Source organism: Engystomops pustulosus, chromosome 7 (assembly GCF_040894005.1).
Source record: "Engystomops pustulosus chromosome 7, aEngPut4.maternal, whole genome shotgun sequence".
NCBI lineage: Eukaryota > Metazoa > Chordata > Amphibia > Anura > Leptodactylidae > Engystomops > Engystomops pustulosus.
The window spans coordinates 1,641,834-1,669,636 of record NC_092417.1 but is presented as its reverse complement, the minus strand read 5'-3'; the positions used below and the strand labels follow the sequence as shown (position 1 = coordinate 1,669,636).

The 27,803-nt window shown below is 53.9% G+C and overlaps 2 protein-coding genes across 6 annotated transcripts; both read left to right on the top strand.

The window, feature by feature from the left end:
• Positions 1-4,833: 4,833 nt before the first annotated feature.
• LOC140069098 (methanethiol oxidase-like) lies at positions 4,834-10,714 on the top strand. The gene is made up of 11 exons (XM_072114431.1): positions 4,834-4,965; positions 5,838-5,950; positions 7,995-8,180; positions 8,252-8,369; positions 8,445-8,627; positions 8,702-8,883; positions 8,978-9,056; positions 9,197-9,318; positions 9,394-9,486; positions 9,795-9,913; positions 10,352-10,714. Exons 1-11 carry the CDS (start codon positions 4,959-4,961, stop codon positions 10,512-10,514), a joined length of 1,365 nt encoding a protein of 454 aa, XP_071970532.1. The 5' UTR covers positions 4,834-4,958; the 3' UTR covers positions 10,515-10,714.
• Positions 10,715-13,739: 3,025 nt separating this feature from the next.
• On the top strand, positions 13,740-26,133 carry RFX5 (regulatory factor X5). 5 transcript variants are annotated; one of them, XM_072114425.1, is made up of 10 exons: positions 13,740-14,080; positions 20,210-20,344; positions 20,557-20,590; positions 20,663-20,745; positions 20,847-20,966; positions 21,043-21,159; positions 23,094-23,175; positions 23,654-23,852; positions 23,929-24,032; positions 25,241-26,133. In XM_072114425.1, exons 2-10 carry the CDS (start codon positions 20,229-20,231, stop codon positions 26,003-26,005), a joined length of 1,620 nt encoding a protein of 539 aa, XP_071970526.1. In that variant the 5' UTR covers positions 13,740-14,080; positions 20,210-20,228; the 3' UTR covers positions 26,006-26,133. The 5 variants fall into 5 exon arrangements, with proteins under 5 accessions (XP_071970526.1, XP_071970528.1, XP_071970530.1 ...); XM_072114427.1 differs by lacking the exon at positions 13,740-14,080 and adding an exon at positions 14,100-14,156; XM_072114429.1 differs by lacking the exon at positions 13,740-14,080 and adding an exon at positions 14,157-14,224.
• Positions 26,134-27,803: the final 1,670 nt, after the last annotated feature.

The window sequence follows — 27,803 nt, the reverse complement described above, 5'->3', positions numbered from 1 at the left end:
TCCCCCCTGCTGGAGGTCCTGAGTACTGCACCACCAGTACACTACAGAATACCCTCTACTCCCCCCTGCTGGAGGTCCTGAGTACTGCACCACCAGTACACTACAGAATACCCTCTACTCCCCCCTGCTGGAGGTCCTGAGTACTGCACCACCAGTACACTACAGAATACCCTCTACTCCCCCCTGCTGGAGGTCCTGAGTACTGCACCACCAGTACACTACAGAATAACCTCTACTCCCCCCTGCTGGAGGTCCTGAGTACTGCACCACCAGTACACTACAGAATACCCTCTACTCCCCCCTGCTGGAGGTCCTGAGTACTGCACCACCAGTACACTACAGAATACCCTCTACTCCCCCCTGCTGGAGGTCCTGAGTACTGCACCACCAGTACACTACAGAATACCCTCTACTCCCCCCTGCTGGAGGTCCTGAGTACTGCACCACCAGTACACTACAGAATACCCTCTACTCCCCGCTGCTGGAGGTCCTGAGTACTGCACCACCAGTACACTACAGAATACCCTCTACTACCCCCTGCTGGAGGTCCTGAGTACTGCACCACCAGTACACTACAGAATAACCTCTACTCCCCCCTGCTGGAGGTCCTGAGTACTGCACCACCACTACACTACAGTATACCCTCTACTACCCCCTGCTGGAGGTCCTGAGTACTGCACCACCAGTACACTACAGAATACCCTCTACTACCCCCTGCTGGAGGTCCTGAGTACTGCACCACCAGTACACTACAGAATACCCTCTACTCCCCCCTGCTGGAGGTCCTGAGTACTGCACCACCAGTACACTACAGAATACCCTCTACTCCCCCCTGCTGGAGGTCCTGAGTACTGCACCACCAGTACACTACAGAATAACCTCTACTACCCCCTGCTGGAGGTCTTGAGTACTTCACCATCAGTACACTACAGAATAACCTCTACCACCCCCTGCTGGAGGTCCTGAGTACTGCACCACCAGTACACTACAGAATACCCTCTACTCCCCCCTGCTGGAGGTCCCGAGTACTGCACCACCAGTACACTACAGAATACCCTCTACTCCCCCTGCTGGAGGTCCTGAGTACTGCACCACCAGTACACTACCCCCTGCTGGAGGTCCTGAGTACTGCACCACCAGTACACTACAGAATACTCTCTACTCCCCCCTGCTGGAGGTCCTGAGTACTGCACCACCAGTACACTACCCCCTGCTGGAGGTCCTGAGTACTGCACCACCAGTACACTACAGAATACTCTCTACTCCCCCCTGCTGGAGGTCCTGAGTACTGCACCACCAGTACACTACAGAATACCCTCTACTCCCCGCTGCTGGAGGTCCTGAGTACTGCACCACCAGTACACTACAGAATACCCTCTACTACCCCCTGCTGGAGGTCCTGAGTACTGCACCACCAGTACACTACAGAATACCCTCTACTCCCCCCTGCTGGAGGTCCTGAGTACTGCACCACCAGTACACTACAGAATACCCTCTACTCCCCCTGCTGGAGGTCCTGAGTACTGCACCACCAGTACACTACCCCCTGCTGGAGGTCCTGAGTACTGCACCACCAGTACACTACAGAATAACCTCTACTCCCCCCTGCTGGAGGTCCTGAGTACTGCACCACCAGTACACTACAGAATACCCTCTACTCCCCCCTGCTGGAGGTCCTGAGTACTGCACCACCAGTACACTACAGAATACCCTCTACTCCCCCCTGCTGAAGGTCCTGAGTACTGCACCATCAGTACACTACAGAATAACCTCTACTCCCCCCTGCTGGAGGTCCTGAGTACTGCACCACCAGTACACTACAGAATAACCTCTACTCCCCCCTGCTGGAGGTCCTGAGTACTGCACCACCAGTACACTACAGAATAACCTCTACTCCCCCCTGCTGGAGGTCCTGAGTACTGCACCACCAGTACACTACAGAATACCCTCTACTCCCCCTGCTGGAGGTCCTGAGTACTGCACCACCAGTACACTACAGAATACCCTCTACTACCCCCTGCTGGAGGTCCTGAGTACTGCACCATCAGTACACTACAGAATAACCTCTACTCCCCCCTGCTGGAGGTCCTGAGTACTGCACCACCAGTACACTACAGAATAACCTCTACTCCCCCCTGCTGGAGGTCTTGAGTACTTCACCATCAGTACACTACAGAATAACCTCTACTCCCCCCTGCTGGAGGTCCTGAGTACTGCACCACCAGTACACTACAGAATACCCTCTACTCCCCCTGCTGGAGGTCCTGAGTACTGCACCACCAGTACACTACAGAATACCCTCTACTCCCCCCTGCTGGAGGTCCTGAGTACTGCACCACCAGTACACTACAGAACATCCTCTACTCCCCCCTGCTGGAGGTCCTGAGTACTGCACCACCAGTACACTACAGAATAACCTCTACTCCCCCCTGCTGGAAGTCCTGAGTACTGCACCACCAGTACACTACAGAATACCCTCTACTCCCCCCTGCTGGAGGTCCTGAGTACTGCACCACCAGTACACTACAGAATAACCTCTACTACCCCCTGCTGGAGGTCCTGAGTACTGCACCACCAGTACACTACAGAATACTCTCTACTCCCCCCTGCTGGAGGTCCTGAGTACTGCACCACCAGTACACTACAGAATACCCTCTACTCCCCCTGCTGGAGGTCCTGAGTACTGCACCACCAGTACACTACCCCCTGCTGGAGGTCCTGAGTACTGCACCACCAGTACACTACAGAATAACCTCTACTCCCCCCTGCTGGAGGTCCTGAGTACTGCACCACCAGTACACTACAGAATACCCTCTACTACCCCCTGCTGGAGGTCCTGAGTACTGCACCACCAGTACACTACAGAATACCCTCTACTCCCCCCTGCTGGAGGTCCTGAGTACTGCACCACCAGTACACTACAGAATAACCTCTATTCCCCCCTGCTGGAGGTCCTGAGTACTGCACCACCAGTACACTACAGAATACCCTCTACTACCCCCTGCTGGAGGTCCTGAGTACTGCACCACCAGTACACTACAGAATACCCTCTACTCCCCCCTGCTGGAGGTCCTGAGTACTGCACCACCAGTACACTACAGAATACCCTCTACTCCCCCCTGCTGGAGGTCCTGAGTACTGCACCACCAGTACACTACAGAATAACCTCTACTCCCCCCTGCTGGAGGTCCTGAGTACTGCACCACCAGTACACTACAGAATAACCTCTACTACCCCCTGCTGGAGGTCTTGAGTACTGCACCACCAGTACACTACAGAATACCCTCTACTCCCCCCTGCTGGAGGTGCCGAGTACTGCACCACCAGTACACTACAGAATACCCTCTACTCCCCCTGCTGGAGGTCCTGAGTACTGCACCACCAGTACACTACAGAATACCCTCTACTCCCCCTGCTGGAGGTCCTGAGTACTGCACCACCAGTACACTACCCCCTGCTGGAGGTCCTGAGTACTGCACCACCAGTACACTACCCCCTGCTGGAGGTCCTGAGTACTGCACCACCAGTACACTACAGAATAACCTCTACTCCCCCCTGCTGGAGGTCCTGAGTACTGCACCACCAGTACACTACAGAATACCCTCTACTCCCCCCTGCTGGAGGTCCTGAGTACTGCACCACCAGTACACTACAGAATACCCTCTACTCCCCCCTGCTGGAGGTCCGGAGTACTGCACCACCAGTACACTACAGAATACCCTCTACTCCCCCCTGCTGGAGGTCCTGAGTACTGCACCACCAGTACACTACAGAATAACCTCTACTCCCCCCTGCTGGAGGTCCTGAGTACTGCACCACCAGTACACTACAGAATACCCTCTACTACCCCCTGCTGGAGGTCCTGAGTACTGCACCACCAGTACACTACCCCCTGCTGGAGGTCCCGAGTACTGCACCACCAGTGCACTACAAAATAGACCACAGTACTGCATTACTTCTCTTACTTCAGTATATTGTGGATGAAGCAAACCTTCATTCTTGATAAATACAATACTGGCTGTTCAAATCAGTTATACTAATAATCCTGTCCGCAAGCCTAGGGTGTGCATGAGGCCCTGCTCCAGTCATTAGACAATCTCAGATACAATATGGGGTAAGAGTTTAAGATTATTTGGAGAGTAATCACAACCAAGAATTGTATTATTTTACTCTGTGACCCACCTACAAGGCTCTGAACCCGAATGTCAACACATAAGGGGACCTTGGTACGATCAATGTCCTCCAGTATGGACATCAGTGTGTGACATTACACATAATTTCTGCAAGTACGTATGAGCGTCTGTGGGGCCTTACTGACAACTACAGAAGTAAGAAGGTGACCTCTGCTCATGTCAGGAATCCTTACAGCGCTGCAGGATATGTTGTATGTCACTAGGAGGTGGATGTGAGAGGGCAGTATGCCAGGCACTGTACCCGGCTCATGTAATCCGCTTATTTCATCTGCCCCTTTCTCCTCCCATAGTACAAATACAATGCTTTCAGGTGCAAAAGGATTAGACAGAGATACAGCAGGACGTCTTCACCATGGGTAAGATATGAGTGACCCCCCAAGTGCACGACTGCCCCCGGAGGTATATATATCAACCCTCAGGTCATTTGGAGGGAGACAGAGGGGTCTGGAGAAAGGGTGGCGGCAGAGGGGTCCGGAGCGAGGGCGGCGGCAGACGGGGTCCGGAGCGAGGGCGGCGGCAGACGGGGTCCGGAGCGAGGGCGGCGGCAGACGGGGATTGAGTAGGCTGGAGGAATTGTTTGCATTCAAAAAGTTACAAATTCTAGACAAATCACTTTCAAAATTTGTTTGAAAATATTGTTTCTTGCAATCCTTTGTGCATTTATTATTAGCGGAGCCAGACGGGAACTTGTTCTCATTATTTTTAGATCCATCTTCAGCAAAATGCAAACGCTGTGGACCAGGATTCAGATCCCCCTTGGACGCCATGAAAGGTAATGACGAGACAGAGGGTCTTCAGGGTGACGCAGGTGACCAGGGCTCAGTGCAGGACACATCATCTCTTAGGTATGAGGAGTTCTGGCTGCGGGCATTTACACTCAATATAATCCTATGTATTGTATAACCTTACACAGAGGTTTGGCCGAGCCGGAGCCTCGGGTGGAGAAATGCGATGAAGCCAATGCAGTGTAATGTAGACAATGGTCGGCACTTGGGTGGAGGAAACCAGTTTTACCATTATGGTAGAACACTGGGTAAACCGAAACAGTGAAAGTCTTCGGGTATTGTTGGACTAGTTACTTGATTATAGAGACCAGCGCCAGGCAGCTGCTGCCAAGGCAAGTAAAATGCATCAGGACAGGGTTGTTACTAGACTTCTCCGAGCACCAGGACATCTCTGAACAGGAGAGGGTCAGCGAATCCGGGGAAATCCGGGGAATGGACGAATCAGATTACAAATGAGTAAGTAAAATCGGTGGATTAGAGCTCAAGGACGAGTAGTTGTCAGACTGCAGGGACATATAGGGGAGAGATACCTGTACCTAGGACACCTAACGGAAAGACATAGATCCATGTTTATAGACAGGAATTTGTACTGTAAGAGCAGTGATGCTATTGACCTCATCACATTATGGGAACTAGAATCTTGGGAAAGGATGGTGATCCAGGGATTTGTTCTGGCTGCTTTATATGAAGTCAGGATTTTTACCCACTTACCTGCACCTACTTTCCTCTAAACCCAACGCTGTAGGATGTATTCGATGTCCCGGTGTTGTCATTTCACGATACTGTGGCACAACATACATTTGTCTGCTTTTGAATTGTTTTCACTTGGACCAGAACTGACAGGACCATCTCCGTGCAGGTCCCCGAGAGGAGATTCTGTATGTGCCATGTGTCTATCGATGCACCGGGATCAACCAGCCCGACTATTTGGCCACTGTGGATGTGAATCCCGAATCTCCTGACTATTGCCAGGTATAATTTATATGTACTGAATGATCACTTGGGGCTTCAAAGTCCAGAGCCACATTCTCAGATTGGGTTGATGTTACCAGCGGAGGCCACAGGGGTCAGTATTAGGGCCACTTCTTTTTGATATTTTTATTAATGACCTTGTAGTGGGTTTACACAGTCAGGTTTCAATATTTGCAGATGATACTAAGCTGTGTAAAGTAATAAATACTGAGGTCGATAGTCTAGCATTACAGAGGGATTTGCAGAAGCTTGTGGGATGGGGAGGGAAATGGTTGATGAGGTTTAATGTAGATAAATGTAAAGTTATGCACTTGGGCCATGGAAACAAAAAGTATAATTATGTTCTAAACGGTCAATTACTTAGTAAAACTGAAGCTGAAAAGGACTTGGGCGTATTGGTGGATGGTAAACTTAATTTTAGTGACCAGAGCCAGGCGGCTGCTGCTAAAGCAAATAAAATAATGGGATGTATCAAGAGAGGAATAGATTCTCATGATAAAGACATAGTTTTGCCCTTATACAAATCCCTGGTCAGACCACACATGGAATATTGTGTACAGTTTTGGGCACCAGTGTATAAAAAGGATATAGTAGAGCTGGAACGGGTGGAGAGGAGAGCAACCAGGATTATTAGAGGAATGGGGGGATTAGAATACACTGACAGATTACAAAATGTGGGATTATTCAGTTTAGAAAAAAGACGACTGAGGGGAGACCTCATTACAATGTACAAATACCTGAACGGACAATACAAGGATCTCTCCAAAGATCTTTTATACCTAGGCCTGTGAGCAGGACAAGGGGGCATCCTCTACACCTAGAGGAGAAGAGAATCTACCATCACCATAGACAGGGTGCATCCTCTACACCTAGAGGAGAGGAGGTTCTACCATCAACATAGACAGGGGGCATCCTCTACACCTAGAGGAGAGGAGGTTCTACCATCGCCATAGACAGGGGCATCCTCTACACCTTGAGGAGAGGAGGTTCTACCATCACCATAGACAGGGGCATCCTCTACACCTAGAGGAGAAGAGAATCTACCATCACCATAGACAGGGTGCATCCTCTACACCTAGAGGAGAGGAGGTTCTACCATCAACATAGACAGGGGGCATCCTCTACACCTAGAGGAGAGGAGGTTCTACCATCAACATAGACAGGGGGCATCCTCTACACCTAGAGGAGAGGAGGTTCTACCATCGCCATAGACAGGGGCATCCTCTACACCTTGAGAGGAGGTTCTACCATCACCATAGACAGGGGCATCCTCTACACCTAGAGGAGAGGAGGTTCTACCATCACCATAGACAGGGGGCATCCTCTACACCTAGAGGAGAGGAGGTTCTACCATCGCCATAGACAGGGGGCATCCTCTACACCTAGAGGAGAGGAGGTTCTACCATCGCCATAGACAGGGGGCATCCTCTACACCTAGAGGAGAGGAGGTTCTACCATCACCATAGACAGGGGGCATCCTGTACACCTAGAGGAGAGGAGGTTCTACCATCACCATAGACAGGGGGCATCCTCTACACCTTGAGGAGAGGAGGATCTACCATCACCATAGACAGGGGGCATCCTCTACACCTAGAGGAGAGGAGGTTCTACCATCACCATAGACAGGGGACATCCTCTACACCTAGAGAAGGGGAGGTTCTACCATCACCATAGACAGGGGACATCCTCTACACCTAGAGGAGAGGAGGTTCTACCATCACCATAGACAAAGGTTCTTTACTGTACGAGCAGCGAGTCTGTGGAAGTCTCTCCCGCAGGAGGTTGTTATGGAGGACTCTATGTACATGGTCAGGAGAGGCCTGGATGACTTTCTGGAGAGAAAAAAATATCACGGGTTATGGGGATAAAACATTTATTTAATTCTTAAAGGTTGGACTTGATGGACTTGTGTCTTTTTCCAGCCTTATATACTATGATACATAAGGTGGGGAGATGACCGTTCTCTTCGATCACCAAAGGGACCTCTTGTATGTGAGTGTTAGTTCTGTGGATTTCTGTAGGTGACGTTATGTCCATTTTCCAGGTCATTCACCGTCTACCGATGCCTAATGTTCACGATGAGCTGCACCACTCGGGGTGGAACACCTGCAGCAGCTGTTTTGGAGACACTTCTAAAGTGAGGAACAAGCTGATTCTACCTTGCCTCATCTCTTCTCGGGTCTATGTGGTGGATGTAGGTACTGACCCCCGTGCTCCATGTCTTCACAAGGTGGGTGCCACCAGATGTCTCCCACAACTTCCTCTGGCCAAGGTGATGACTAATTTGTCTATTTTTGGCAGGTGGTGGAAGCAGAAGATGTGAAAGAGTGTGGCCTTGGGAATCTTCACACTGCTCACTGCCTGGGCTGCGGGGAAATCATGATCAGTGCTATGGGAGACCCGGAAGGAAATGGCAAAGGTAAGGGAGCTGCTTTATGATATGGTATAATTTGTTCTAATGAATAGACAGTTGCCTCCATCTTGTCTGTCTCAGGAGGTTTTGTCCTCTTGGACGGGGAGACGTTTGAAGTAAAGGGAAATTGGGAGGTAGAAGGACACGCCGCTCCATATGGTTACGACTTCTGGTACCAGCCCCGGCACAACGGCATGATCAGCACTGAGTGGGGAGCTCCAAGGGTGTTCGGTAATGGATTCAAGATGGAAGATGTCCAAGCTGGTAAGGAGAAAAGATGGCCATTACCGAGTCTAGGACCTGCGCAACCATCTTGCCTTAATTGTGTTTCACTTCAGGACACTACGGTCATCAATTGCATGTGTGGGACTGGACGAAGCACACCCGTATACAGAGCTTGGATCTTGGCGAGGATGGACAAATTCCTCTTGGTATCAGATTCTTACATAATCCAGAATCGGGCCAGGCTTTGCTCTGCTGTGGTCTTAGCAGTTCAATTCTTCGTGTTTATAAGGCAGAGGTGAGGAGGAACACTCTGCCATAAATTAGTCGACTTTTGGACTATAGGATTTTGTTTTTAAATACCTCTTTTGTGCGTTCTCCTCTGGGAACAGGGAGGGCAGTGGGAGACTGAGAAGGTCATCCAGGTAGGAAGTAAGAAGGTGAAAGGATGGATGCTACCAGAGATGCCAGGTTAGTCGATGGCTGCAGAAGACTAATGTTGTTTGAGGAATAGAGATTAAGCACATCTTAGTCACTGTGCCCATTAATTTTACAGATTAACCATAACTTTCAGGATCTTTGAGCTCTTGGACTTTTCCCTTGTTTTTTAGGGTTTATCTCAGACATTGTGATTTCATTGGATGATCGCTTCCTATACTTCAACAATTGGCTTCATGGAGACGTCAGGCAGTACGACATCACTGACATCCACCACCCCAAAATGGTGGGGCAGGTATGTGGCCACTGAGGATTTCTATATTAAACAAGTATACAGATGTGCACCCCATCATGTGTCTTCTCTGTGTAGGTATTTATAGGGGGAAGCATTGTGAAAGGGGGTCTAGTGACCGTTGTGGAGGACACCGAACTTGACAACCAACCAGATCCGTTGATTATAAAGGTGAGAAAACATATGTTAACTAAAAGATGGCTTCTAAAAATATGGATAACATGTCTCCTGTGACCCGAATGTCCCCATCTCATCCTGCTAGTCTCTGGTTTAATCTTCAGGGGAGAAGGGTCGCAATCTTCACATGTCATCCCATTATCTCCTGTCAAGAAGAGGTCCCCCAAGGCTCTCATCAATGTGTTGGGTTTATTATCTCCTGTCCTCTAAGTGCTCCATGCACCAACATATCACCCCACGCTCAACTTCTGCTTCCAAGGTCTTCTTATTACTGTCCACTTCCTGTCCTGTTTGTCTTCTAGGGAAGGAGGATCCCTGGTGGTCCTCAGATGATCCAGCTGAGCCTAGATGGGAAGAGGCTCTATGTGACCATGTCTCTGTACAGCGCTTGGGACAAGCAGTTCTACCCGGACATGATTCGGTCAGATCAGTAGGGAATGAGAAGGTTCTTACCAACCATAAAAGTGTTAAGAATTGCACCCTCCCACCCAAAGAACTGGTGACATAATTGAGGCTTCTACCCTTGACACCATATATTTTTGAGGGTTATATTAAGGTCAGATTCGGATTGTATCCAGTGCTGGGGATCTAGCATACTGATTACATACTCACAGGATATTGTGTTACTAGAATGGATTTGGATAAGGAGATGAGGGCCTAATCCTTCTCTGTGCCATGGACACCAGATATTGGTGAGAACGGATCGCGTTCATTGTTTGTACGGGCATTGTTTGTGGTGATGGTTCTAGGGCATTTAGCCTGGTACTCCAGGACACCAGTCGGTCTGTGCTCTCGGAGTGAACAATAAGCGAGCACATAGTCTCTCTCGGCGCCGTGACTTATTCCTCTTCTCCTACAGGGACGGATGTGTCATTCTTCAGATTGACGTGGACACCACAAAAGGAGGTCTCAAGGTGAACCCTAACTTCCTGGTGGATTTTGGGAAGGAGCCACACGGGCCAGTCCTTGCCCACGAGCCCAGATATCCGGGAGGAGACTGCACATCCGACATCTGGGTGTAGAACACGACGATCGGGCCACATGTTATAATAGGAGGAGTAGTCTCTCTCTCTCTGCAGCGCTATACAAATCATGGGGGACATATACAAATATAATATTACAGGGTACAAACAGTCACATGGAATAATCTTTAATGTAGAGGAGACTTTTTAAGAGATCCCCCACCCCCACCTGGTAGTCGTGGGACAGACTCTGTATAATGACCTCTGTTCTTCATACAATAAAATGATTACATTTCTCATCTTGGTCTGTACATTTATATATAATGACAATTCCCAAGAAGCTAAAATTATGTTTTATGCAAAAGTGGTGTTTGCCATGTCTTATGCTGGACCCATCATGACCCGAAGATTCGTAAAGAATTTCACAACCCAAGGTGATGCAACAGGTGGAAACAACACCCTAAACTCAAACCGCTCATGGAACCCACCCTTACAAAGGTCAACATAGCCCTACACAAGGACAGCCAGGTCACAACCCAAGTGGAGGCCGGGAAGAAGGCGCCTCTATCTGCGGACACGTCCATGACACTAGCTGAGTGTAGGATCTGCTCTTATTACTGGTCAGTCCAATGCCATTAGAGATGGGTCGATCAAGCCGACCCTTTCGCGTGAACAACGGGAGTCATCTCCCTTTCAGTGAGCCGATAGATCACTTAACCCGCCCCTAAACAGCTCACCACGCCACCTTTAACAAGACAATATTGGGTTAAAAGTGGAGTGGGTGACTGGCTGGACTGAGGCTCCTGATTATATATTTAATAGGGAGCATTGCGGGAGCCAGAAGAGCCGGCTCTTAGTGAGCGGAGCCCAATGTAGAGCCGGACTTCCCATCACTAATTGCCATAGTGCAGGTTGTAGAACCACTTGGTGGTAGGTCGTAAGTTCCTGGTGAACACTAGGAGGCTTAATGGCACCCCCTGTAAGTGACCAGCAGCAACTGCACAGGACCAGTCATTAGAAAGCCAGTGCCCCAGCAGTAGGGATGACTTGGTTTGGGTGGGATTTACTTACACACTTACCTGTATGTGGCTCCACCTCCTGGACAGGATAAGTACTGAGGAATTACTATAGATCTGATGTCTGGCCACCATCATGCCACATATCCTTGGCATTGCAGAGGATTGTGACCACCAGGGTCCTCACTCCACCTCCAACCCCATGATGGCTCCTCAGAGAACATTCACAACACATCAGGCTTGACTGAGGCCATTGATTCCCGACCCTCATAAGATGATGAGGTGAAGTCCACCTAGAAGGTTTTCAGGGCAGTACCTGCTGACGACTGCTAGTGACAGGAGCCCTGACAGGACTATGCCGTCACTACACCCTCACCCGCTGCCTCCCTGACAGGACTATGCCGTCACTACACCCTCATCTGCTGCCCCCCTGACAGGACTATGCCGTCACTACACCCTCACCTGCTGCCCCCCTGACAGGACTATGCTGTCACTACACCCTCACCTGCTGCCCCCCTGACAGGACTATGCCATCACTACACCCTCACCTGCTGCCTCCCTGACAGGACTATGCCGTCACTACACCCTCACCTGCTGCCTCCCTGACAGGACTATGCCGTCACTACACCCTCACCTGCTGCCTCCCTGACAGGACTATGCTGTCACTACACCCTCACCCGCTGCCCCCTGACAGGACTATGCTGTCACTACACCCTCACCTGCTGCCCCCCTGACAGGACTATGCTGTGACTACACCCTCACCTGCTACCATCCTGACAGGACTATGCCATCACTACACCCTCACCTGCTGCCTCTCTGACAGGACTATGCCGTCACTACACCCTCACCCGCTGCCCCCCTGACAGGACTATGCCGTCACTACACCCTCACCCGCTGCCTCTCTGACAGGACTATGCCGTCACTACACCCTCACCTGCTGTCCCCCTGACAGGACTATGCTGTCACTACACCCTCACCTGCTGCCCCCCTGACAGGACTATGCCGTCACTAAACCCTCACCTGCTGCCCCCCTGACAGGACTATGCCGTCACTACACCCTCACCTGCCGCCCCCCTGACAGGACTATGCCGTCACTACACCCTCACCTGCTGCCTCCCTGACAGGACTATGCCGTCACTACACCCTCACCTGCTGCCCCCCTGACAGGACTATGCCGTCACTACACCCTCACCTGCTGCCTCCCTGACAGGACTATGCCGTCACTACACCCTCACCTGCTGCCCCCCTGACAGGACTATGCCGTCACTACACCCTCACCTGCTGCCCCCCTGACAGGACTATGCCGTCACTACACCCTCACCCGCTGCCCCCTGACAGGACTATGCTGTCACTACACCCTCACCTGCTGCCCCCCTGACAGGACTATGCTGTGACTACACCCTCACCTGCTACCATCCTGACAGGACTATGCCATCACTACACCCTCACCTGCTGCCTCTCTGACAGGACTATGCCGTCACTACACCCTCACCCGCTGCCCCCCTGACAGGACTATGCTGTCACTACACCCTCACCTGCTGCCTCCCTGACAGGACTATGCCGTCACTACACCCTCACCTGCTGCCTCCTGACAGGACTATGCTGTCACTACACCCTCATCTGCTGCCTCCCTGACAGGACTATGCCGTCACTACACCCTCACCTGCTGCCTCCCTGACAGGACTATGCTGTCACTACACCCTCACCTGCTACCATCCTGACAGGACTATGCTGTCACTACACCCTCACCCGCTGCCCCCTGACAGGACTATGCCGTCACTACACCCTCACCTGCTGCCTCCCTGACAGGACTATGCCATCACTACACCCTCACCTGCTGCCTCTCTGACAGGACTATGCCGTCACTACACCCTCACCTGCTGCCCTCCCTGACAGGACTATGCCGTCACTACACCCTCACCTGCTGCCTCCCTGACAGGACTATGCCGTCACTACACCCTCACCTGCTGCCCCCCTGACAGGACTATGCTGTCACTACACCCTCACCTGCTGCCCCCCTGACAGGACTATGCCGTCACTACACCCTCACCTGCTGCCTCCCTGACAGGACTATGCTGTCACTACACCCTCACCTGCTGCCCCCCTGACAGGACTATGCTGTCACTACACCCTCACCTGCTGCCTCCCTGACAGGACTATGCCGTCACTACACCCTCACCTGCTGCCTCCTGACAGGACTATGCTATCACTACACCCTCACCTGCTGCCTCCTGACAGGACTATGCTGTCACTACACTTTGCTGCCCGGGACGACGCTTATAAAGGCAATGAACGCGTCTGATTGGTCGCGCCCTTCCATGACGTCATCGTCATCCCGAATAGGCGCGGCTTATCTACTCCACTGCTTCTCAACCAGTCTTGAATGTTGTGACACGAGACAGACACCCTTTTTGCGCGCCTAATAGCGTGGGCCAATCGTATAACGGTTACTAAGCAGAAGTCAAAGCCTCATCCAATGAAAACTCCCGTCTTTTTAGTTCCCTGGTAGGTTTCGACCAGGCAGCCAATAGGATTTCCAGGCTGGGAGAAGAGACGCGGCGCTCTCGGCCAATCAGAAAAAAAGACTCGGCGGAGGCTCCCGTGGCGGCGGTAGGTTGTTTCCCGGGTATTTTCAGCAGTGTCCGCGGGGTCATTGTGTCCGGGAGCCCGGGCCGGTGTCACACGGGTGGGGGCCGCTCCCTGGTCCCCGCGTCTCCCGCTACAGCTGTCATATCGCGATAGGGGCTGTCACGGGTGGGCGGAGACACGTGGGGGGGCCAAATAGCTGAGGATGAGGTCACCGGGTAATATCACCACGCCCATAACCGGGGGAGGGGGCAGATACTGGGGGGTGACCCGTGGGAGTACACCCCGATAACACGGGGGACACCAACACAGCTACTACACCCCAATATTACCCAATCCAGGGGATAACACCCAAATCCAGGGGATAACACCCCAATCCAGGGGATAACACCCCAATATCACCCAGGACCAGCGCCCTAACACCCCAATCCAGGGCATAACACCCCAATATCACCCGGGACCAGCACCCTAACACCCCAATCCAGGGGATAACACCCCAATATCACCCAGGACCAGCGCCCTAACACCCCAATCCAGGGGATAACACCCCAATATCACCTGGGACCAGCGCCCTAACACCCCAATCCAGGGGATAACACCCCAATATCACCCAGGACCAGCGCCCTAACACCCCAATCCAGGGGATAACACCCCAATATCACCCAGGACCAGCGCCCTAACACCCCAATCCAGGGCATAACACCCCAATATCACCCGGGACCAGCACCCTAACACCCCAATCCAGGGGATAACACCCCAATATCACCCAGGACCAGCGCCCTAACACCCCAATCCAGGGGATAACACCCCAATATCACCTGGGACCAGCGCCCTAACACCCCAATCCAGGGGATAACACCCCAATATCACCCAGGACCAGCGCCCTAACACCCCAATCCAGGGGATAACACCCCGATATCACCCAGGACCAGCGCCCTAACACCCCAATCCAGGGGATGACACCCCAATATCACCCGGGACCAGCGCCCTAACACCCCAATCCAGGGGATAACACCCCAATATCACCCGGGACCAGCGCCCTAACACCCCAATCCAGGGGATAACACCCCAATATCACCCAGGACCAGCGCCCTAACACCCCAATCCAGGGGATAACACCCCAATATCACCCAGGACCAGCGCCCTAACACCCCAATCCAGGGGATAACACCCCAATATCACCCGGGACCAGCGCCCTAACACCCCAATCCAGGGGATAACACCCCAATATCACCCAGGACCAGCGCCCTAACACCCCAATCCAGGGGATAACACCCCAATATCACCCGGGAACAGAGCCCTAACACCCCAATCCAGGGGATAACACCCCAATATCACCCAGGACCAGCGTCCTAACACCCCAATCCAGGGGATAACACCCCAATATCACCCAGGACCAGCGCCCTAACACCCCAGTCCAGGGGATAACACCCCAATATCACCCAGGACCAGCGCCCTAACACCCCAGTCCAGGGGATAACACCCCAATATCACCCAGGACCAGCGCCCTAACACCCCAATCCAGGGGATAACACCCCAATATCACCGGGGCCAGCGCCCTAACACCCCAGTCCAGGGGATAACACCCCAATATCACCCAGGACCAGCGTCCTAACACCCCAGTCCAGGGTATAACACCCCAATATCACCCAGGACCAGCGCCCTAACACCCCAGTCCAGGGGATAACACCCCAATATCACCCAGGACCAGCGCCCTAACACCCCAATCCAGGGGATAACACCCCAATATCACCCAGGACCAGCGCTCTAACACCCCAATCCAGGGGATAATACCCCAATATCACCCAGGACCAGTGCCCTAACACCCCAATCCAGGGGATAACACCCCAATATCACCCAGGACCAGCGCCCTAACACCCCAATCCAGGGGATAACACCCCAATATCACCCAGGACCAGCGCCCTAACACCCCAATCCAGGGGATAACACCCCAATATCACCGGGGCCAGCGCCCTAACACCCGGATGCAGGGGATAACACCCCAATCCAGGGGATGACACCCCAATATCACCCGGCACCAGCGCCCTAACACCCCAATCCAGGGGATAATACCCCAATACCACCCAGGACCAGCGCCCTAACACCCCAATCCAGGGGATAACACCCCAATATCAACCGGGACCAGAGCCCTAACACCCCAATCCAGGGGATAACACCCCAATCCAGGGGATAACACCCCAATATCAACCGTGACCAGAACCCTAACACCCCAATCCAGGGGATAACACCCCAATACCACCCAGGACCAGTGCCCTAACACCCCAATATCACCTGGGACTAGCACCCCAATCCAGGGGATAACAACCCAATATCACCCGGGACCAGAGCCCTAACACCCCAATCCAGGGGATAACACCCCAATCCAGGGGATAACACTCCAATATCACCCGTGACCAGAGCCCTAACACCCCAATATCACCCAGGACCAGAGCCTTAACACCCCAATCCAGGGGATAACACCCCAATACCACCCAGGACCTGAGCCTTATCACCCCAATCCAGGGGATAACACCCCAATATCACCCAGGACCAGAGCCTTAACACCCCAATATCACCCGGGACCTGCGCCCTATAGACTGCGCAGGCTGTACAGGTATCTGTGGGGTATACTATAGACTGCGCAGGCTGTACAGGTATTAGTGGGGTACACTATAGACTACGCAGGCTGTACAGGTATCTGTGGGGTACACTATAGACTGCGCAGGCTGTACTGGTATCTGTGGGGTATACTATAGACTGCGCAGGCTGTACAGGTATCTGTGGGGTATACTATAGACTGCGCAGGCTGTACAGGTATCTGTGGGGTATACTATAGACTGCGCAGGCTGTATTGGTATCTGTGGGGTATACTATAGACTGCTCAGGCTGTACAGGTATCTGTGGGGTGTACTATAGACTGCGCAGGCTGTACTGGTATCTATTGGGTATACTATAGACTGCGCAGGCTGTACAGGTATCTGTGGGGTATACTATAGACTGCGCAGCCTGTACAGGTATCTGTGGGGTATACTATAGACTGCGCAGGCTGTACTGGTATCTGTGGGGTATACTATAGACTGCGCAGGCTGTACAGGTATCTGTGGGGTGTACTATAGACTGCGCAGGCTGTACTGGTATCTGTGGGGTATACTATAGACTGATGCACTGTGCAGGTATCTGTGGGGTATACTATAGACTGCGCAGGCTGTACAGGTATCTGTGGGGTACACTATAGACTGCGCAGGCTGTACTGGTATCTGTGGGGTATACTATAGACTGCGCAGGCTGTACTGGTATCTGTGGGGTATACTATAGACTGCGCAGGCTGTACTGGTATCTGTGGGGTATACTATAGACTGCGCAGGCTGTACTGGTATCTGTGGGGTATACTATAGACTGCGCAGGCTGTACAGGTATCTGTGGGGTACACTATAGACTGCGCAGGCTGTACAGGTATCTGTGGGGTATACTATAGACTGCGCAGGCTGTACAGGTATCTGTGGGGTATACTATAGACTGCGCAGGCTGTACAGGTATCTGTGGGGTACACTATAGACTGCGCAGGCTGTACAGGTATCTGTGGGGTATACTATAGACTGCGCAGGCTGTACAGGTATCTGTGGGGTATACTATAGACTGCGCAGGCTGTACAGGTATCTGTGGGGTATACTATAGACTGCGCAGGCTGTACAGGTATCTGTGGGGTATACTATAGACTGCGCAGGCTGTACAGGTATCTGTGGGGTATACTATAGACTGCGCAGGCTGTACTGGTATCTGTGGGGTATACTATAGACTGCGCAGGCTGTACTGGTATCTGTGGGGTATACTATAGACTGCGCAGGCTGTACAGGTATCTGTGGGGTGTACTATAGACTGCGCAGGCTGTACTGGTATCTGTGGGGTATACTATAGACTGCGCAGGCTGTACAGGTATCTGTGGGGTACACTATAGACTGCGCAGGCTGTACAGGTATCTGTGGGGTATACTATAGACTGCGCAGGCTGTACTGGTATCTGTGGGGTATACTATAGACTGCGCAGGCTGTACAGGTATCTGTGGGGTATACTATAGACTGCGCAGGCTGTACTGGTATCTGTGGGGTATACTATAGACTGCGCAGGCTGTACAGGTATCTGTGGGGTATACTATAGACTGCGCAGGCTGTACTGGTATCTGTGGGGTATACTATAGACTGCGCAGGCTGTACTGGTATCTGTGGGGTATACTATAGACTGCGCAGGCTGTACAGGTATCTGTGGGGTATACTATAGACTGCGCAGGCTGTACAGGTATCTGTGGGGTATACTATAGACTGCGCAGGCTGTACTGGTATCTGTGGGGTATACTATAGACTGCGCAGGCTGTACTGGTATCTGTGGGGTATACTATAGACTGCGCAGGCTGTACAGGTATCTGTGGGGTATACTATAGACTGCGCAGGCTGTACAGGTATCTGTGGGGTATACTATAGACTGTGCAGGCTGTACAGGTATCTGTGGGGTATACTATAGACTGTGCAGGCTGTACAGGTATCTGTGGGGTATACTATAGACTGTGCAGGCTGTACAGGTATCTGTGGGGTATACTATAGACTGTGCAGGCTGTACAGGTATCTGTGGGGTATACTATAGACTGCGCTGGCTGTACATGTATCTGTGGGGTATACTATAGACTGCGCAGTCTGTACTGGTATCTGTGGGGTATACTATAGACTGCGCAGGCTGTACAGGTATCTGTGGGGTATACTATAGACTGCGCTGGCTGTACAGGTATCTGTGGGGTATACTATAGACTGCGCTGGCTGTACAGGTATCTGTGGGGTATACTATAGACTGTGCAGGCTGTACAGGTATCTGTGGGGTATACTATAGACTGCGCAGGCTGTACAGGTATCTGTGGGGTATACTATAGACTGCGCTGGCTGTACAGGTATCTGTGGGGTGTACTATAGACTGCGCAGGCTGTACAGGTATCTGTGGGGTATACTATAGACTGCGCAGGCTGTACAGGTATCTGTGGGGTATACTATAGACTGCGCAGGCTGTACAGGTATCTGTGGGGTATACTATAGACTGCGCAGGCTGTACAGGTATCTGTGGGGTATACTATAGACTGCGCAGGCTGTACTGGTATCTGTGGGGTATACTATAGACTGCGCAGGCTGTACTGGTATCTGTGGGGTATACTATAGACTGCGCAGGCTGCACAGGTATCTGTGGGGTATACTATAGACTGCGCAGGCTGCACAGGTATCTGTGGGGTATACTATAGACTGCGCAGGCTGTACAGGTATCTGTGGGGTATACTATAGACTGTGCAGGCTGTACAGGTATCTGTGGGGTATACTATAGACTGCGCAGGCTGTACTGGTATCTGTGGGGTATACTATAGACTGCGCAGGCTGTACAGGTATCTGTGGGGTGTACTATAGACTGCGCAGGCTGTACAGGTATCTGTGGGGTATACTATAGACTGCGCAGGCTGTACAGGTATCTGTGGGGTATACTATAGACTGCGCAGGCTGTACGGGTATCTGTGGGGTATACTATAGACTGCGCAGGCTGTATAGGTATCTGTGGGGTATACTATAGACTGCGCAGGCTGTACAGGTATCTGTGGGGTATACTATAGACTGCGCAGGCTGTACTGGTATCTGTGGGGTATACTATAGACTGCGCAGGCTGTACTGGTATCTGTGGGGTATACTATAGACTGCGCAGGCTGCACAGGTATCTGTGGGGTATACTATAGACTGCGCAGGCTGTACTGGTATCTGTGGGGTATACTATAGACTGCGCAGGCTGTACAGGTATCTGTGGGGTATACTATAGACTGCGCAGGCTGTACTGGTATCTGTGGGGTATACTATAGACTGCGCAGGCTGTACAGGTATCTGTGGGGTATACTATAGACTGCGCAGGCTGTACTGGTATCTGTGGGGTATACTATAGACTGCGCAGACTGTACTGGTATCTGTGGGGTATACTATAGACTGCGCAGGCTGCACAGGTATCTGTGGGGTATACTATAGACTGATGAACTGTGCAGACTTGTTGCAGTGTTTTCTGCAGCTGAACAGGAATGATTAGGTATCAGTCAGGTATCTTGTGAATAGCGCCCCCCATGTGTGACCCCTCCTCTGCCCTTAGGTCCTGTACACAGGAGGGGATGGCCGAGGACGTGCTCTATGAAGACATCTCTAAGAAGAGAGGACTGACGGCAGGTGACCCCCAAGAAGAGACTGAACCCAGTAACCTGCTGCAGAAACTGCGCAACCGCATCTCGTAAGCAGCTTCTCTCCTATTTGTGAGTGACCCAGAGAGCTGACACTCAGAAGCTATACAATATCTAATCTTCTTCTTCTTCTTGTATAACTTTTGATGGGGCTGGGGTCTGGTGCTATAAAGGGCTGTGATTGGCCCGTCCTTGTAGAGGTGGGTTAGTGGGGTCTTCTGTGTCCTGGCTCCCGGCACTGACTTGTCCCGTTCTCTTGCAGGAAGTCGGTGCAGAGTAAGGTGGACAGTATCCTGGTACGTAGCCGCCCGCTCGCCCCTCATCGGTGGGGGGTGTGACACCCTGACACCCGTCTTCTCTCTCTACAGGGCGATGTGCAGAAGTTGACAGATTATGACAAGCTTTACCTTTACCTGCAGCTCCCACCAGGACCTAGCGGCCCGGAGAAAAGGTATTTCAGGCTGAATGCTATGTACAGGGAAAAGTAAGTGAACCCTCTGTAATGCTTTGTGTGGGGTACGGTCAGTAATGGGGGTCTCTGTGTCTGAGCAGCCTGGATGTGAGCTCGGTGACCACCGCTGAACACATGCACGCCTGCACATGGATCCGCAATCACCTGGAGGAGCACACGGAAACCTGTCTGCCCAAGCAGGACGTGTACGACGCCTACAAGTGAGTATAACCCCAGGGTGACAAGAGGCACCCCTGCCCGGCCCTGCCGCTGCTCTCATCATATCCTTCTCTGCAGACGCTACTGTGACAACCTGTGCGGACGACCCCTCAGTGTGGCCAACTTTGGGAAGATCATCCGAGAAATATTCCCGAATATCAAGGCCAGGAGGCTGGGGGGCAGAGGACAGTCCAAATATCCTTCCAGAAAGCTGGCAGCATGGGAAGTGATAGGGGCGGTGTACAGGGGGTAGATGTGCACTGTAGTGTTGGGGGCGGTGTACAGGGGGTAGATGTGCACTGTAGGAATAGGGGGCGGTGTACAGGGGGCAGATGGTGCACTGTAGGGATAGGTGGCGGTGTACAGGGGGCAGATGGTGCAGTGTAGGGATAGGTGGCGGTGTACAGGGGGCAGATGGTGCAGTGTAGGGATAGGGGGCGGTGTACAGGGGGTAGATGGTGCACTGTAGTAATAGGGGGCGGTGTACAGGGGGTAGATGGTGCACTGTAGTGATAGGGGCGGTGTACAGGGGGTTAGGTAGTGCACTGTAGTGATAGGGGGCGCTGTACTGGGGGTAGATGGTGCACTGTAGTGTTGGGGGCGGTGTACAGGGGTAGATGTGCACTGTAGTGTTGGGGGCTGTGTACAGGGGGTAGATGTGCACTGTAGTGTTGGGGGCTGTGTACAGGGGGTAGATGTGCACTGTAGTGATGGGGGCGGTGTACAGGGGGTAGATGGTGCACTGTAGTGATAGGAGGCGGTGTACAGGGGGTAGATGGTGCACTGTAGTGTTGGGGGTGGTGTACAGGGGGTAGATGGTGCACTGTAGTGTTGGGGTGGTGTACAGGGGGTAGATGGTGCACTGTAGGGATAGGGGGTGGTGTACATGGGGTAGATGGTGCACTGTAGTGTTGGGGGCGGTGTACAGGGGGTAGATGGTGCACTGTAGTGTTGGGGTGGTGTACAGGGGGTAGATGGTGCACTGTAGGGATAGGAGGCGGTGTACAGGGGGTAGATGGTGCACTGTAGTGTTGGGGGTGGTGTACAGGGGGTAGATGGTGCACTGTAGTGTTGGGGTGGTGTACAGGGGGTAGATGGTGCACTGTAGGGATAGGGGGTGGTGTACATGGGGTAGATGGTGCACTGTAGTGTTGGGGACGGTGTACATGGGGTAGATGGTGCACTGTAGTGTTGGGGGCGGTGTACAGGGGGTAGATGGTGCACTGTAGTGTTGGGGGTGGTGTACAGGGGGTAGATGGTGCACTGTAGTGTTGGGGTGGTGTACAGGGGGTAGATGGTGCACTGTAGGGATAGGAGGTGGTGTACATGGGGTAGATGGTGCACTGTAGTGTTGGGGACGGTGTACATGGGGTAGATGGTGCACTGTAGTGTTGGGGGCGGTGTACAGGGGGTAGATGGTGCACTGTAGTGTTGGGGGCGGTGTACAGGGGGTAGATGGTGCACTGTAGTGTTGGGGGCGCTGTACACAGGGTAGATGGTGCACTGTAGTGTTGGGGGCGGTGTGCAGGGGGTTAGGTAGTGCACTGTCGTGATGGGGGTGTTGTACAGGGGGTAGATGGTGCACTGTAGTGTTGGGGGCGGTGTACAGGGGGTAGATGTGCACTGTAGTGTTGGGGGCGGTGTACAGGGGGTAGATGTGCACTGTAGTGTTGGGGGCGGTGTACAGGGGGTAGATGGTGCACTGTAGTGTTGGGGCGGTGTACAGGGGGTAGATGGTGCACTGTAGTGTTGGGGGCGGTGTACAGGGGGTAGGTGTGCACTGTAGTGATAGGGGGCAGTGTACAGCGGGTAGATGGTGCACTGTCGTGATGGGGGTGTTGTACAGGGGGTAGATGGTGCACTGTAGTGTTGGGGGCGGTGTACAGGGGGTAGATGGTGCACTGTAGTGATAGGGGGCCGTGTACAGCGGGTAGATGGTGCACTGTAGTGATAGGGGGCAGTGTACAGCGGGTAGATGGTGCACTGTAGTGATAGGGGGCGGTGTACAGGGGGTAGATGGTGCACTGTAGTGTTGGGGGCAGTGTACAGGGGGTAGATGGTGCACTGTAGTGTTGGGGGCAGTGTACAGGGGGGGCATCAGTTACAGTCACCTCCTTAACCTTATGAACGTATTGCTATAGCGGTCTTCGGAGGAAGAGTATGGTGAGCATGCCACCGCTGCCCAGCCTGGACCTAAAGATGACGGAAAGTGTAAGCTTACCCCTTGCTCCACCCCTTATCCCTAGCTCCGCCCTTGTGTCAGGTCACCCCCTAGCTCCACCCTTGTGTCAGGTCACCCCCTAGCTCCACCCTTGTGTCAGGTCACCCCCTAGCTCCACCCTTGTGTCAGGTCACCCCCTAGCTCCGCCCTTGTGTCAGGTCACCCCCTAGCTCCGCCCTTGTGTCCGGTCACCCCCTAGCTCCGCCCTTGTGTCCGGTCACCCCCTAGCTCCGCCCTTGTGTCCGGTCACCCCCTAGCTCCGCCCTTGTGTCCGGTCACCCCCTAGCTCCGCCCTTGTGTCCGGTCCCTCTCCCTAGCTCCCGCCCTTGTGTCCGGTCACCCCCTAGCTCCGCCCTTGTGCCTGGTCCCTCTCCCTAGCTCCGCCTTGTGTCCGGTCACCCCCTAGCTCCGCCCTTGTGTCGCCATGCCCCTCCCCCGTGTATATCACGCTGCGGTCCTTCTCCACAGTCGGAGCTGACGGACCTGGTCCAGTCTTATAACAATGACGTGATAAACGCCTCGTGCGCCCTCATCTGTAACTGGGCGGAGAAGATCCTGAAGAGATCCTTCAACAACGTGGTGGAGGTGGCGCAGTTCCTGATTCAGCAGCACATCATTAACCCCCGCAGCGCCAACGCCGAGCTGGTGCTCTCCATGGTTCTCTCAGGTGAGGGTCGGGCCGGTTCTGTCCTGGTTCTTGTATCTGATCTGTCACTGATCGCCGCCTCTTTATCCTGGAGCAGATAATTCTCAGAGCGGCGGCCAGAAGGTGCAGAAGCCTCCACCAGAGCCCGCAGGAAGTAAGCAGCCGGGCTCCCCTGACAGCGGGGCAGAGGCCGCCACTAAGGTGGGCAACCATCACCCCTACTGCCTCTAGTAGTCTGAGGGTGCAGTGTGTCATGTGGGTGCAGGTCTGTGGGTGCGGGAGGACAGGTGGGCACAGGTCTGTGAGTGCATGGCGGTCACATGGGCACAGGACTGTGGGTGAAGGGGGGTCACGTGGGCACAGGACTGTGGGTGCAGGGGGGGTCATGTGGGCACAGGTCTGTGGGTGCGAGGGTCATGTGGGCACAGGTCTGGGGGTGCAGGGAGTCATGTGGGCACAGGTCTGCGGGTGCGGGGGGGGTCAGGCGGGCTCAGGTCTGTGGGTGCGGGGGGCTTAGGCGGGCTCAGGTCTGTGGGTCCAGGGGGGTCAGGCGGGCTCAGGTCTGTGGGTGCGAGGGGGGTCAGGCGGGCTCAGGTCTGTGGGTGCGAGGGGGGTCAGGCGGGCTCAGGTCTGTGGGTGCAGGGGGTCAGACGGGCTCAGGTCTGTGGGTGCGGGGGGGTCAGACGGGCTCAGGTCTGTGGGTGCGGGGGGGTCAGGCGGGCTCAGGTCTGTGGGTGCGGGGGGGTCAGGTGGGCACAGGTCTGTGGGTGCGAGGGGGGTCAGGCGGGCTCAGGTCTGTGGGTGCGGGGGGGTCAGGTTGGCACAGGTCTGTGGGTGCGAGGGGGGTCAGGCGGGCTCAGGTCTGTGGGTGCAGGGGGTCAGGCGGGCTCAGGTCTGTGGGTGCGGGGGGGTCAGACGGGCTCAGGTCTGTGGGTGCGGGGGGGTCAGGCGGGCTCAGGTCTGTGGGTGCGGGGGGGTCAGGTGGGCACAGGTCTGTGGGTGCGAGGGGGGTCAGGTGGGCACAGGTCTGTGGGTGCGAGGGGGGTCAGGCGGGCTCAGGTCTGTGGGTGCGGGGGGGTCAGGTTGGCACAGGTCTGTAGGTGCAGGGGGGTCAGGTGGGCACAGGTCTGTGGGTGCAGGGGGGTCAGGTGGGCTCAGGTCTGTGGGTTGGATAAGACCTGATCTGTGGGGGGGGGGCGGTCATGTGGGCACAGGTCTGTGGGTGCGGGGGACCAGGTGGGTGCGGGGGGGGGGGTCAGGTGGGCACAGGTCTGTGGGTGCGGGGGGGTTGGGTGGGCACAGGTCTGTGGGTGCGGGGGGGTCGGGTTGGCACAGGTCTGTAGGTGCAGGGGGTCAGGTTGGCACAGGTCTGTGGGTTTATACTCTTTTGGTGATGTGTTTTCTTTTAGAACAAGAAGACGACCATCACGCACCCTGGCAGCCCCCCACAGGTGAAGAAGCGACCCCCAGAACCACAGAAACCCGCCAGTAGCCCACAGGTGGATGCCCTGGTGGCTCGTCTCCCTGTTCTGTTACCTCGGCTCCATACAAAAGAGGATTACGTCAGCTCCAGCCCCCCGGTCCGGTTTAACCCCCCAGTTCTGGCGCCCAACATCATCCCCGGACAGCTGAAGGTGTCGCCCCTGCCCTTTACTCACGGCGTGCCCCTTACAGTGACTGGAGTGAACGGGACGGGCCTGGTGTCCCAGCCGGTGGCGCCCCCTGTCATCAGCATGATCCTGCCCGACATGAGTAATCTGGAGCCTCACGCTCTCAGCAAAACCAACCAGAACGGCAGCGCAGGGGCGGCGGGGGGCAAGCGCCTGGCACCCGCACCCACCACAGAGGAAGGACAGTCCAAGAGGAAGCGCGGCCGCCCCAGAAAGATGGACGCTTCACCCTCCGCCAAATCACCTGCTCCGGGCAGGAAGGACAGTGACAGGGAGGCGGCTGGACCCTTCACAGCGGACAGAACCAATATCCCACCGACAGCATCTCACAGAACAATGGACACAGCCGAAGCTACAAAGATGGCTGCCGAGACCGTCCCCAACCAGGTCAGCGTCATCCAAGATGGCCGACAGAGCCTGGCGCAGTGGACTGTGCGTCCTGGGGACAGCCAAAAGCGGCAGCAGGGTCCTGAGGAGACCCCCACCCTGGGACAGGCCGAATGAGCCCCCCACCCTGATCACCCCATAAAATGTCACAGGTTCCCATGCAGGAAAAGAGCCATAGGGTCACCCCCATCCCGTCACAGCGCCCCCCGCAGGATCAGTGTTGGTAATATCAGATTTCTTACAAACTGCTGCAGCTGTTTCATTTCTTACCCCTGCAGGAGGGTGCTACTGAGCATGGCCCGTGCAGGAGGGTGCTGCTGAGAGCCGACTGTGCAGGAAGGTGCTGCCTGTGCAGGAGGGTGCTGCTGAGCGTGGCCCGTGCAGGAGGGTGCTGCTGAGAGCCGACTGTGCAGGAGGGTGCTACTGAGTGTGGCCCGTACAGGAGGGTGCTCCCTGTGCAGGAGGGTGCTACTGAGCGTGGCCCGTACAGGAGGGTGCTCCCTGTGCAGGAGGGTGCTACTGAGCGTGGCCCGTACAGGAGGGTGCTGCCTGTGCAGGAGGGTGCTGCTGAGAGCCGACTGTGCAGGAAGGTGCTGCCTGTGCAGGAGGGTGCTGCTGAGAGCCGACTGTGCAGGAGGGTGCTGCCTGTGCAGGAGGGTGCTGCTGAGAGCCGACTGTGCAGGAAGGTGCTGCCTGTGCAGGAGGGTGCTGCTGAGAGCCGACTGTGCAGGAGGGTGCTGCCGGTGTGGGAGGGTGCTACTGAGTGTGGCCCGTACAGGAGGGTGCTCCCTGTGCAGGAGGGTGCTACTGAGCGTGGCCCGTACAGGAGGGTGCTGCCTGTGCAGGAGGGTGCTGCTGAGCGTGGCCCGTGCAGGAGGGTGCTGCTGAGTGCCCATGAGGGAGGCTGCTGTACCAGATGCTGCTGCACAGCCTGTAGTGGTTGTACCTAGTACTGCAGCTCTTGTTCCAGTAAATGTCATGAAGCCCCAGTACCAGGTAAAACCACGGCTGCCTGCACAGCGCTACTCAATCCCCCCCCCTGGGGACCCCCTGCTGAGGGTTAGAGTGTCCCTTCTAATAGCGGCTCCATGCGGACAGTCTTGTAGGTGGTTGGTCTGTGTCACATAAGCCTCGCGCTGCTCCGAAACCACAGAAATAATAAAGCTCTGCAATACATAGAATGGAGCAGTGTTAGCAAGGGGTTAAGTAATGGAGGTTGTGCAGCATCTCATCCCTTTAAAGTGTAACCCTGATGTTATGATGATTTTGACCACATTGTCAGATGTAATGGCGCACAGCGCTGCCCGTGTTGTGCTCTCCTCCTTTACTTCTGGCAATTTCTGTTCCAAAGTTACTTGTCAGAAATCTTCCTCAGTAGTCAAGTGGGCGGAGACAAACCTCTTCCTGTATCTGATTCAGTTATAAGCTGCCCTCACTTCCCATGATGCTTTTGTGAAGCCACTTTTACATAAGTTGTCCAGGTGCCCTTACTGCCTTGTGGATAATCCCTAGATGTGCATCAAGTGATTCAGCAGTCCTGCTACTTACTTTTGTGCTGTGTACAGACACTTCATGTAGTGAGCAGTGAGAGAAAGGTAGCTCTATATACACAAAGGGCAGCATCGTGAGAACAGGGAAAGGCTGAACCTCTCACGGGGGCCAAAAGACATATATATACACACACACACTCAGCGGCCACTTTATTAGGTCCACCATGCTAGTAACGGGTTGGACCCCCTTTTGCCTTCAGAACTGCCTCAATTCTTCGTGGCACAGATACAACAAGGTGCTGGAAGCTCCTCAGAGATTTTGCTCCATAGTGACATGATGGCATCACACAGTTGCCGCAGATTTGTCGGCTGCACATCCATGATGCGAATCTCCCGTTCCACCACATCCCAAAGATGTTCTATTG